The 11,860-nt window shown below is 52.4% G+C and overlaps 1 protein-coding gene across 1 annotated transcript in view; it reads left to right on the forward strand.

Annotated features, from left to right (window-relative positions):
* Positions 1-9,528, forward strand: part of RUNX3 (RUNX family transcription factor 3) — a 38,721-nt gene extending 29,193 nt beyond the window's left edge. The window contains exon 5 of the mRNA XM_050909936.1: positions 8,555-9,528. Within this exon, the coding sequence (XP_050765893.1) occupies positions 8,555-9,078 (524 nt within the window). The 3' untranslated portion in view covers positions 9,079-9,528. The remainder of the gene's footprint in view (positions 1-8,554) is intronic.
* The last annotated feature ends 2,332 nt before the right edge of the window (positions 9,529-11,860 follow it).

Raw genomic sequence — 11,860 nt, forward strand, 5'->3', positions numbered from 1 at the left:
TGTCTTTGCTGGTGAAGAGCTTTCAGATCTCCTGATCTGGAAACTGCTCATCTTTAACCAGCTTGATTTCCAATCCATTACTTAAAGCCAGTGCAACGTTTTTAACATAGGCCAGTCATCAGCAGAATGCTTCACCATATGCATTTAAAGTAAAATCTCTCTCTCTCTTTTTCTTTTTAAATATACATTTTTAAAGTATTACATTACTTTTAAGAAGCCTCTTGGCATAGGCAGCGAGTGCCCTATTGTTTCCGAAATGCAACGTGGCTGCTCTGAGGTTAAGTCCTGAATTATGGGCCCAGCAAATACACTGAATTGCTGCTTCCTAATCCCTGTCCAGATCGACTTATGGTTTCTTTAAAATATCCGTTTCTTAATGGATAAAAACATTCTACCATGGGCAGAGACTAAATTGTTTCCAAAGGAAGCTAGGCAAGCATTAGTGGGAAGAAAACATATTGTGGGATTCAGCTTCAGCCTCAAAGGAAGGAACACGCTTAAGATGGGTTTCCTGCCTGCTTTCAGGCTCCGCAGGCTTCTGTGCCTATCTTTAAACTGCTTTTCTGCTCCTCTCAATTACATTTGCCCGCTGCACAGTGGATGTCCCTTAAATGAATTTGGCATGTAACCGTCAAAGATGAACCACAGGCCAGTGCTGGACGGGAGCATCCTCCAAGAGAGAGTCCAAGCACCCGCGACCGCTGCTTTTGCCGCTGACGTGCAGCCGCCTCCATCTCCTAGCCACAGCTCAGGGTGCCGAAGTGCTGCAGTTCCTACGAAATAGCAGACGAGCGAAATAAATAGCAGGCGAGCTTGCAACGAGCCCGGCTGAATTTGCCTCAGGCTCCAGGGATGCCATCCTGCCTTTGACGTGAGATTTTCGAATGGGCTGGGATCCGCGCTGCCAGATTCAGGCTGCCGGTGGGGAGCCTCCAGCCCGGGGTCCCGCTGCAGGAGGGCACTGCCTGCATTGCTGGGCTGCTTGGCTGCGGTGCAACCCAGGAGCCGGAGCCCTATCTCCTATCACCCCATCAGCCTCCCCTATCAGCCTGCCGCTCCGCTCCACAGTGGGTTTCCCATGGCAGACTTGGCCTGGTCCAAACCTGCTCAGCAGGCAAGGTGGTCTAGCTGCAGGCTGGGTTGTAAATTCTGCAACTTCCTTTTATGTAGTCAGGGCTTGTTAATTTTTTTTAATACCCTTTGAATACAGGTAAAGAGCAAAGCGCAGGCAGGCCAGAGGGAGTGCCTGCAATCAAGGGAGCGTTTCCCGTTCAGCTCACCCACCGGCTCCAATTAGCACCGTTAGCTTATTCATTAGCTTTGCGGGATGGAGTGGCGGGGATTGAGCCTGATGCGGTAGGTGCCGGGCAGGGGGATGCGGGCAGAGGAGGGCTCTGGGGATGGCGAGGGGAAGAGAGAGGCTGTGGCGGGAGAGGAAGCTGGGAGAGCCTGGCTTGTTTAGTCTAGCAAAAGGCGGGCTGGGAGCGGAGCTGATTGCTCTGTATAAATACATCCAGGGGGTAAACAATCAGGGAGGGAGAGGAGCTAATGTAAGCTATGAAGGACAGCGCTGGCACAGGAGATGGGGCCGAACCGGCCCTGAATAAAGCCAGACTGGATGTTAGAAGCAGGATCCTCCCCAGAAGGGCAGGATGGGTCCAACGAATGGCTGGGAGCATCCCAATGGACCTTGAAGAGTTTGCAGAGGAGGTTGGGATGCAGTGCATGAGACACTGAGCTGGGAATATCTGGGAATTTCGCTGCCTCACTGCCCTGCCCGCCTGTACAGACCGGGAGGCTGTTGCCCAGCATATTTGGGGTCTGATTGAAAGTGCTGGGAGAGGACCCAGGAGAGTGGAGCTACGGTTTGCGATGATGCTCGCCGGGGTAGGTTTGGGGGCTGAGTGTGTGTCTGCACGGCAGCACAACGGTATGTGAAGAGAATTAGAAAGCTGAGCAGCAAACGTGCTCGGCAATCTTGAGGTGGTGCCTGGCGATGCTGTGATAAGCGACATGTGTGGTGTTGTGTTTTGGTTTGGGGTTTTTTGTTTTTTTTTTTTCAAACTCTGCAGAGGAAGTACTTGCACCCAGTTCGTGAGCTGGTTATATCAGATACAGAGCAATTGTTCCATGGGCGTGTAACAACGGATGCTGATCACACCCTCATTTTTTTTCAACACCTCCCCTCCTCCCCCAAAATAAATTTTGCTCTATTTTTTGTGGGGTGGGAGGAAGGGGCTGTTTTCTTTTTTAGTTGGCTCTGACTTGGAAACGAATGAACTTGTTAACATATGTGACAGAGGCGTGAGAGTGTGCCTGCACGCGTGGGTGGGGTGGAGAGCGGCGCCTTCTCTAGAGATGAGCTGGGTCTTCAGAGATCAAATGCGTCTCGTGCACCTTCCCGTACAGAGCAGATTCTCTCCATCTTTGGCCACCTGCCTCTCCATGCTCCCAGATGGAGCCGTTACGATCAGGGGAAGGAAGCAGAGAGGAAGAGAGGTCAGAAAAATGCTGAAAGACAACTTGGAGGTCCAAGCATCACAGAAACTAGCAGAGAAAAAATAGCCAAAGGTATATACAGAGAGAGAATTCCTGTCCCCACTCCGTCTCACACATGCATGCGTATTATATACATAAGCATAAAGTATCATTAGTGTTTACATTGTCGTCAATCATCATGGCATAAGACAGGAAAGGAGTTTTTTTTCCCCTGGGCTATATTTTTCATGACAATTTTGCAAGGCACGTATATGCATATAAATAAAACGGTGATATATGGCCAGGCTGAAGATATTCATATATTCTATGCGCTTGGAAAGTGCCACACTATCAAGTTCCCTTTAAATTTCCTTTGTTCTCTCTGTGTGTACCACACACTGTATTTGTGTGCGTTGTGTCATATACACACATGCTTACGTTTATTGCTGACTTCATTCAGTAAGCCACTGCATGTTCCCCACATCTCTAAAATGGGGACCAGAGGGTGATATCTTGGGTGCTGTGGAATTGCTCAGGTTCCATACGTCACTGCACAGCCCCAGATGATCTGATAATCTCCTCCTACTGCCGTACATCGAGCCTCAGTGCTGCGCTCTGCGCACATGCCCTGGGTGAGCTTGTTGTTTAGTTGTCCCTCAAAGCTCTTTCCGTGCTGCAGCACTGAAGAGGTCCTGACGTTGCTTTTGCTGCCCTTTCCTCTCTCCAGGCAGAACAGGTACTTCCCTGGGTTAGGAGGCAGTGGAAGCCCCCACTGCTTCACTGGGATGGATGCAGGTCTGTGCCGTTAGTCCCTAAAACCTCTTGCAGGGTCCGTTGCCTCGGCTCCATGGAGGCTTCCAGGGAACTCAGAGCAGATCCACCAGTCCTGACCCAGCAAGGGTGCGGGGACCAGTTTCGGTCCATCCAAAGCAGCTCCCAAACCCAGCATGGTCTTAAGGGAGGCGGCTGAACACACCCAGAGAAACCTCTGTGGTCGGCAGCCTCACGAACCAGCCTCCCCACCTCCATGCTCACGACCAGCCCTCGCCGCCCTGCCCGGCTCTGCCACGAACCAGCCGAGGTTTAGCTCCCATCGCCGCGCAGGCGCTCAGAGGTGGCTCTTTGCATTTATCTCCTTGCCATCCACCCAAGAAAAGACCCGTATTGTCTCGAGCCGAAAAGCAAGCTGCTGTGTCACTTGAGTGCGGTTGTTTTATCTGGAAAGGGGCTGAGCGGCTTTGAAAGCCTGTTTCTATCCAGCTCCACGTGCGGGGGGACTTGGGGGTCCTCAAAAGGTGCAAATTGCAGCTGCACAATTAAATAACGGGGTGTGTCCCGGCCTCCGCCGTCCCCTGGGCAGCACAGCCCTAACGAGGAGACAGTGGCATTACTAATCAGGGCTTTGACCTTTACATGGCTTTTATTTAATACACATTCCACACTTCCCCAAACTCCCATCCAAAACATTGACATTTCCGCTGATAGATTGGGTCAGATTTTGGAGTAGTTGGGGGACTCAATTCACTCTTACAATGGTTAAATTCTTACAGCTAAATGGGCTTATTCAGTTAGTGCAGCAGCTGGTGTGATTTCGAGAAGAAAATAAACATTTCCTTCAAATATTTTGATTGGCAACTGGACAACTGAAATACTCAAGCTCAGATTGCCAGGGTCCAAAAAAGCAAATGGGGGCTGGACGGTGAGTAAGCAAGGCAAACTGTAGTAAATCCTCCGAGGCAGCGCTACCACGCAGATGTGTGTGCGAGATGCGCTGGGCTCTGCCTGCGCTGGAGAAGGGGACAGCGAGATGTGATTTTTAAAGCCCGTCGTCGGCTGTGATTTCGAAGGGAGCGCGGGGCCCGAGGGTACAGCTTCACCCGCTCCGATTTCCCTGGCATTTGCTTAGCACGTTGCTTGCTCCAGGTTGCCGTTTGATGGCTGGCTGAGCGTGACGGAGGGTTGCTTTGCTGCTGAGTTAGGTGGTTATAGAGGGTATTAATGGTGATGTTTTATTTGGACGTTGCTGGGGCTGTTTCAGCGGGGATTTCCTTGAATGCAGGGCAGGAGGCCCAATGCCCCCGGACGGGGCTGCGGGCATGGGGCTGTGTGGCTCCGACCTGCATGGATCTGTGAGGCGGAGGGGCAACCCTGAGGCGAGGGAACCGAGATGGAGGGGGAGCCATGAGGTGAAGGAGACGGGATGGAGGGGCAGCCCTGAGGCGAGGGCGCTGAGGCGGAGGGGCAGCCCTGAAACTAAGGAGCCGAGATGGAGGGGCAGTGGTGAGGTGAGGGCTGAGATGGAGGGGCAGCCGTGACGTGAAGGAGAGGAGATGGAGGGGCAGCCGTGAGGCGAGGGCCGAGATGGAGGGGCAGCCCTGAGGTGAAGGAGACGGGATGGAGAGGCAGCCCTGAGGTGATGGCGCTGAGGCGGAGGAGGGACCTCACCGTGAGGGCGCTGTGGACGGCGCAGGGCTCCCCGCCGCGCTGGCGGCCCGGGCCCGCTCCCGCCGCGCCGGCTGCCGGTCCTCGCCTGGCTGCTCCCCTCGCCGAGCCCGGGCGGCGGCGAGGCCGGCGCGGCCGCGGCTCCCTCTAGCGGCCTCCTCCCGCTTCCCGCCGCGGGCCCGGCGGCCGTTGCCCCCTGCTGGCGGCGGGACGGGCCCCGGCCGGGGCTTCCCCTCAGCCGGCGGGCTCTTCCCACCGCCCTGGGCCCTGCGCGGAGCCGGGGTCGCCGCCGAGCCCCCCGCGGCGGGCCGGGCCGTGGACAACATGGCGGTGGTTATGGAGGAGGCCCCGGGAGGAACCGCTCTCCGCCAGGCAGCTCTGTGCCTTGGTCCGGCGACGGCCGGCTCTGCCCGGTGCGGCCAGGGCGGCTCTCCCGCCTGGGTGTCGCGGCGGGGAGCGGGGATGGATGGGCTTTGCCTCCCCGGGGGCTACTGGGGGCCACGGGAAAACAGAGACTGACATTATACGGCAGAGCAGCCTGGTGTCTGGTTGGCACAGCCTGGGAAGGCCAAACTCCCCCCAGATAACAGAGAGACAAAATACACAAGTGGTTTTTTGTTTTGGGGGTTGTTTGGGGGTTTTTGTTTTAGCCTCAGACTGGTCAGGGAAAGCTGGAGCTTTATTCTAGGCCAGACTTTAAGCCCAAGGCCCAGCGAAGATGAAAGCGAGTTGGTCATGGTCGCGTGGATGCCCCACTCGCTCTGCGGGGCTGTGGATTTCAGTGGCCGGGGCAGGCACAGCCGAGGGATTTGCTTTCTAAGGGGTTCGCACCCACACACACTCAGAGTTATAGAGGGCCAGCCCTGCAGAGTGCTGTCTGTCAGAGACCCTGGGGTTCAAAGCCTGGCACCTGGAGAGCTCGCCCACTGCCCGCCGGTGTTTCGCAGGCAATAGCCGGCGTGTCTCTAGACCCGACAGTATCACCGTGCTTTGCTCGCCACGCATGCAGCCTGTAATTAACACTCTTACACACTTGCGTCTAAATTAGTAGCAAGGACCCATTGCCAAACGTTGCAAGTTCAGGCCAATAAAACGTAGCCTCTAAAAAAAAAAGAAAAAACCCTTTGAGTGTATTATAGAGGAAAAGGGAAATGTGCCCTGAGCACTTACGTTTTATTTCGATTTGCATTTTATGGAATATTATTTATGGGCATGTGAAAGCTAACGAAGGAGCGTGGTCTGATCGCTGGAGATTGTCATCCGCTCTCGGGAAGGGAGCGAGCAGCAGTCTGGGTTTTCTGGGGGCTGAGGGGGATTTTGAGACTGCTTTCTCTCAGTGTATGGCAAAACAGTCCAGCTACTTGGGCCGCAGTGGCAGGGCTGCATGTGTATAAAGAGGAGACATTCAGAAAATAGCACTTCTTCTCTCCAGTCCAAGTTCAGCCAGGACTTTTGTCCCATAGTCCTACCTTTTATGCTGTGATGCTGCTGGATTGCTAAAGCTACGGGCTCTGGTCAAGCTGCTTCTTGCAGAGCTGGTCTCCAAACCTCAGCTCACAGTGCCTGACAGCAGTTTTGGTGCTGCTTTTGCAGTAGCATGGCTTTGGGATGGGGTAGAGCATCCTGCTGGCAGGCTGAGATGTGAAATCAGGTTGGCTTGGTCAATTGCGAGCATTTTTCGCAGCGTTGTGCTTTTCTAGCCAGCCCAAGCATGCTACCCCTCCACATAGCATGCAAGAGGGATGGCCCTGCGGCCAGGCAGCCGCTTCCACGCTCGGCTCGGCTGCATCCAGCCCCGGGTGTGTGCAGAGCGGCGCGGTTCATGACAGCTTTGAGCTGCTCCTCTCTTATCTCGCACCAAAGCCGCAGCCACGTTCACAAACCAGGTGCTCCCCCGCCTTTCTCCTCCGTGGAGCCTGCGTGGGAAGGCAGGCGCTGCCGATCGCCCGCAAAACGGCTGGAGGGGAGGGAGGAACCTCCCCTCCCCTTCTCCTTCCAGCGACCGACCGATGGCTGAAGGACTCACCTGGGATGAGAAAGAGGGTTCAGATCAAATCCCCTCCTTATCTGCTCCTCCAGAGCATGCCCTTGCCACTAGTTAGCTGGAAGGGATTAGCTCAAGTATTTTTTCCTGGGGAAATGCTGCAGGGCCTGGAACACCAGCCCTGAGAAGTTAGAAATGTTTCATCGTAATAAATATATATAAAACACATCCCTATGCATGCATAGCAAATATACAATCATATGAATGTGTCTGTATATATATGCCTATCTAAAACCAACAAGCACGTTTCTCATACTCATCTCACACATTGTCTTGCTCCGAGACAATTGAAAATCCAGCCGATGTGACAAAAAAAGCCACTGAGGCCAGATGAGATCGCACTACCAAAGCAGAAAGGCGCGATGCCCCTGCTTTTAACAAGGGAAAAATAGAGGTCTTGGGAGTAAACAGGATGAAAAGCCACCTCCAGCTGGCCGAGGCTTTGAGCTCGGTGCACCAGCCCGGTGCTTTGGGCTAGAACTGCTCTTTCTAGAGATTTTCATCCCAGGAGGGGTGTTAAAAGGCTGAGAAAGGCGCCGTCGCAGCATTTCTGGCTGTGCCCTCCTGCATAACCAGTGCCAGAGCTTGGCGTGGGCTGCTGAGGTCTCGAGGAGAGAGGTTTCGCATCTCTCCTTGGAGAGCAAAACTCATTTCTCTCTGTCTCAGATACGCCAGAGGCGTGCTGGGCTCTGTAAGGAAATGGCACCAGGCTCAGGACAGCTGAGACCGCCACAGAAAAGCCTTGAGGTCCTCAAAGGATCTGCTGGTGTGGATTCCCATCTCTAACCTGGGCTTCCCACAGGAGGACGGGACCCGGCAGCACCGGGCAGAGGTTCCTCTCCAGTGACAAGCTGGCTGCGACCCGCTTTGAATTTAGACCCCCCCCAAGAAAAGGTACGGGGGGCTCCAGCATCCGAGGGAGCTGGGTAACATCCCCACCATGCTGACCCAAGCCTCCCTTCCCCCAGTAGAAGAAAGCCTGAATTTCTCACTCTCTTTATCCTCTTGGAAGGAGAAAAATACACAGAGAAATCAAGCAGAGGGATATTGTGGCTCCTAGCTTGGGAGTTTTCAGCTGTGTGTTTATCAGCTCCATCCCCTGATGGTATCAGCACGAACAGGCCACCCACAAGAAGGCTTAGCAGGCTGGTCTGGACTCCAGCTTTTCCTCTCTGTCTCCATGTGTGTGTATATACACCACCGACTATCTCAGGGACTGGCCGTCTGGGGCCTGCATCCATTTATTTACTACACAGCTGATGTAATGGCTAAACATTTTTTTTCTGTGTTTATGGGGTGTGTTTTTTTAATCTGCCAGAGATGAATAGACCCCTAGAGAAGTCAGCTTAGTCGTGTCCCTTCTTGGATAGGAAACAACAAGTTTTAGGACAGGAAATGGGAACAACTTAAACAAATGGGTTTAGGATTCTTGTATTTAAGTTCCCCAGCCCTCTTCCCTGGCAGATCCCAGAGATGCTTTTCCCTCTGACTTTAATTCCTTGGGCAGGGGATGGCCCAGGCTACAGGACAAACTCTACAAGCCTCAAGGATAGTGCTGTAACCACCCACTTTCTTCCTCCACCCCAACAGGCACGTCAGATCTGAGCCCCTTCTCTGACCCCCGGCAGTTCGATCGCTCCTTCCCGACGCTGCCGGCTCTCACCGAGACCAGGTTCTCCGACCCGCGGATGCATTACCCCGGCGCCATGTCCGCTGCCTTCCCTTACACCGCGACACCCTCCGCCACGGGCATCGGGGGCATCAGCATGACCAGCATGCCCACCACGACGCGCTTCCATCACACTTACCTGCCACCTCCCTACCCCGGCTCCACGCAAAACCAAAGTGGACCCTTCCAGGCCAACCCCTCTCCCTACCATTTGTACTACGGCACGTCTTCGGGCTCCTACCAGTTCTCCATGGTGGCGGGCGGCGAGCGCTCCCCCACCCGGATGCTCTCTTCTTGTACAAGTGCCTCAGCGGGGAACAACTTAATGAATCCCAACCTGGGCAATCAGAACGACGGGGTGGATGCGGACGGGAGCCACAGTAACTCGCCGACGACCATGACGACTACTGGGAGGATGGATGAGTCCGTCTGGAGACCCTACTAGGAGGAACTCAGCTGGGCACCGATAGCTTTAACTTAATCAGCCACTGTTACGTTACTCCTTTTGGTAGTGAATAGAGCGAAATGATGCCTAGGGAAAAGGTAAACCAAAGTCTCCCAAACCAAAAGCAAACCAGGATCCTCTGCATGCAAGCATGGGCAAACATCAAGCAAAGTTGGACCAGGACCTACATTACATTTCAAGATGAACATCCGCGAGGCTTGAATTTGTCGCTTGATGTGGTTCCTTTCGTATGTTTTAAGTATGTGGATTGTACATAGGGGAAAAAAAAAAGGACGTGTGGAATTAGATGTTTGTTTCTTGCAGAACACTTCTCAGTCCTCTCACTCACACCTCTTCCCCACACAAAGCATTCAAAAGTTACAAAAAGCTCACCCTTCTTCTGCAAAATGTTTCAGAGAAGAGAAAAGACCAGGGAGTCGTCCAAGCCATCTCTCTGCCAATGCAGGAAGACTGAACTGAAAAAAAAAAAGGAAAAAAAAAGAAAAAAAAAAAACCCATTGTCTCCTCTCCTTCCCTCCCCGCCAGTGTACGGCCCCCGACCACCAAAGAGCTCTGGGACGACGCCAGAGCCGCGCGCAGCACGTGAGAGTCTGGTTTACAGCACAACCGCGGGGACTCGGGCACGCGCGGGGGCTGCGCGCTCCTCGCGGGTCGGCCGGCATCAGCCATGTGAACAAGAGCTGTGATGTGATTATTATTATTTGTTGTTGACGACAGAGGTTGTATTGTTCATTTTTGTCATTGTCGTCATTTTTAAAACAGTAACGTGGTTGATCCCGGGCCTGACAGACCCCTCTTTCCTGTGTGTTTACATATGAGATGTACTTTTTACGAGACGTGTTTTGTTTTGTTCTGTTTGCTCTTTTGTCCTGACCTCACCATTCAATTCTTTGCTCCTCTTAGCAAATCTCAGTGATGGTGGCTGAAGTGAAGGCGGCGTTCAGGACAATCCAAGATGCATGAGATGCACTTCCAAGCGCGTTAGCTGCAGAAGGGACTCGGGAGCCTTTGGCGTGACCCTGCCACCGGTCTCTGGGTCTTCCTTTCATCCTCTCTGAGTGGCAACACATGCAGCTGGTGGCAAAGCATCATATTTCTGTTATGATTCTTTCCCATGTTTTCACCCAGAGCGGATTGACACATGATGACTTTTTTTATTAAAGAAACAACTTACACTTGTCAGTTCAGACTGAAAGCTCTAACTGAGATTTGGAGAAAGGAGCAATCCCTTCAGTCCCTTGGTGGTGGGAATATCGTGAAGCAATGTTATCTAGCCTTTTCCATCCCTTCGCCCTCCTTTCCTTTCCCCCAAGTGACCCAGAGCACGGGTATCTTGCTGTAGATGAATAAGCTGAAGAAGGGGCACTAAAGGGACCACCGGCCCGTCGGTAGCTGGTTGCATCGTGTGGCATTTGGAGGAGCCAGGTCTCCCGGGCACCACACACCCCCTCGTAGCTGATACCAAAGAGATTGCAACCCGGACGGGACCGGGACGGGAGGTCGTAGGCAGCCGGAGAGGTGGCAGGGGCTCCCCCAAGGCTGGGTTAGTGGCCTGGCTCTGACGCATGCCGCAGGGTTACATCGCCTCCCATGAGCCGGTTGTGCTTTCTGCTGGCGTGGGAATTCGGGCTGGATTCGGGATTCCTTGTCCTGGCAGGGCTGAGGGTGCGTGGGCAGGTTCCCTGGGAGCATGTAACTGCGGTACCCACTGCCCTCCGGAGCCTACCCTGCAGCAAGGGGACGCAGACAGTCCTCAGCCCCCAGTGCCACCAGTAACCAAGCCTGTTTTTTGATATTTTTTGCATAAGCGTAAGAAAACTGAAACCCCACGGCTGCCCTCCCGGCCCCTCTGTCGAAGTGACACCATTACAGCCGCACCGCCTATCGCCAAATCTCAGTTGGCAGCTTGTCAGCACTCGGTTGAGGTACAGAGCGTTGTAATTGCACTACCACGTCAAGACTGGAGCAAGACATCCTGGCTTAGTTGGAAAGCTGCGATGACCACTCATGAGTTAAATAAGCAACAAGAAGAACAACTCGTTTAAATAATAATAATTAAAAAAAAAAGCCCTACCCCAGCAAAACTGCAACCTTCACTTGCCTTAGCGACAGCGAGCACCTCTCCGGTGCTTGCCAGCTGTAGAAACTGGACCACGGCAGCCTGTGTTTTGATGCATTTACGTTTATCATCCGATCGCGCCACTGATTGAAAGCACAAAGAAAACAAGGCATTCGTAGTACTAGGTTAATTTAAGACTGTTTGTAGTGAATTTAAAAAATAAAATAATAAAAAGAATGGCAACGATGTTATTTTTATGACATATTGTCATGTGAAGGTGTAAATATATGCACCTCTATTGTATGCAAATGGTCATAAGACAGGCCAACTTTTTTTGCTTTGCACTATAATTTGCTTTTTTAAAAAAATGCACAATCGCTTGTACAGTAAAACCCCTTTGTCTGGCTCACAGAATATTTAACTATAAAATCTAATTTTTGGTCTTATTTGTTATAATAATATAATTCTTAAATGTGTTGAAGGATCCGATTCTTAATAATGCTTCTAATACTTGTATGTGCAGGGTAAAATAACAACAAACAACTAAGGAGATGAGAACCAAGATCTTTGTAGATAAAGAAGGCTAAGGTTGTTGGTTTTTTTAATGGTGTCTTACGATGGACATTAAAAAAAAATGCTAGTGATACCAAATAATGTGGTTATTTGTGTAATATACCAACCCTACTTGAAGGTAATGCCCTA

The sequence above is a fragment of the Gymnogyps californianus genome, chromosome 22 (genome assembly GCF_018139145.2).
Source record: "Gymnogyps californianus isolate 813 chromosome 22, ASM1813914v2, whole genome shotgun sequence".
NCBI lineage: Eukaryota > Metazoa > Chordata > Aves > Accipitriformes > Cathartidae > Gymnogyps > Gymnogyps californianus.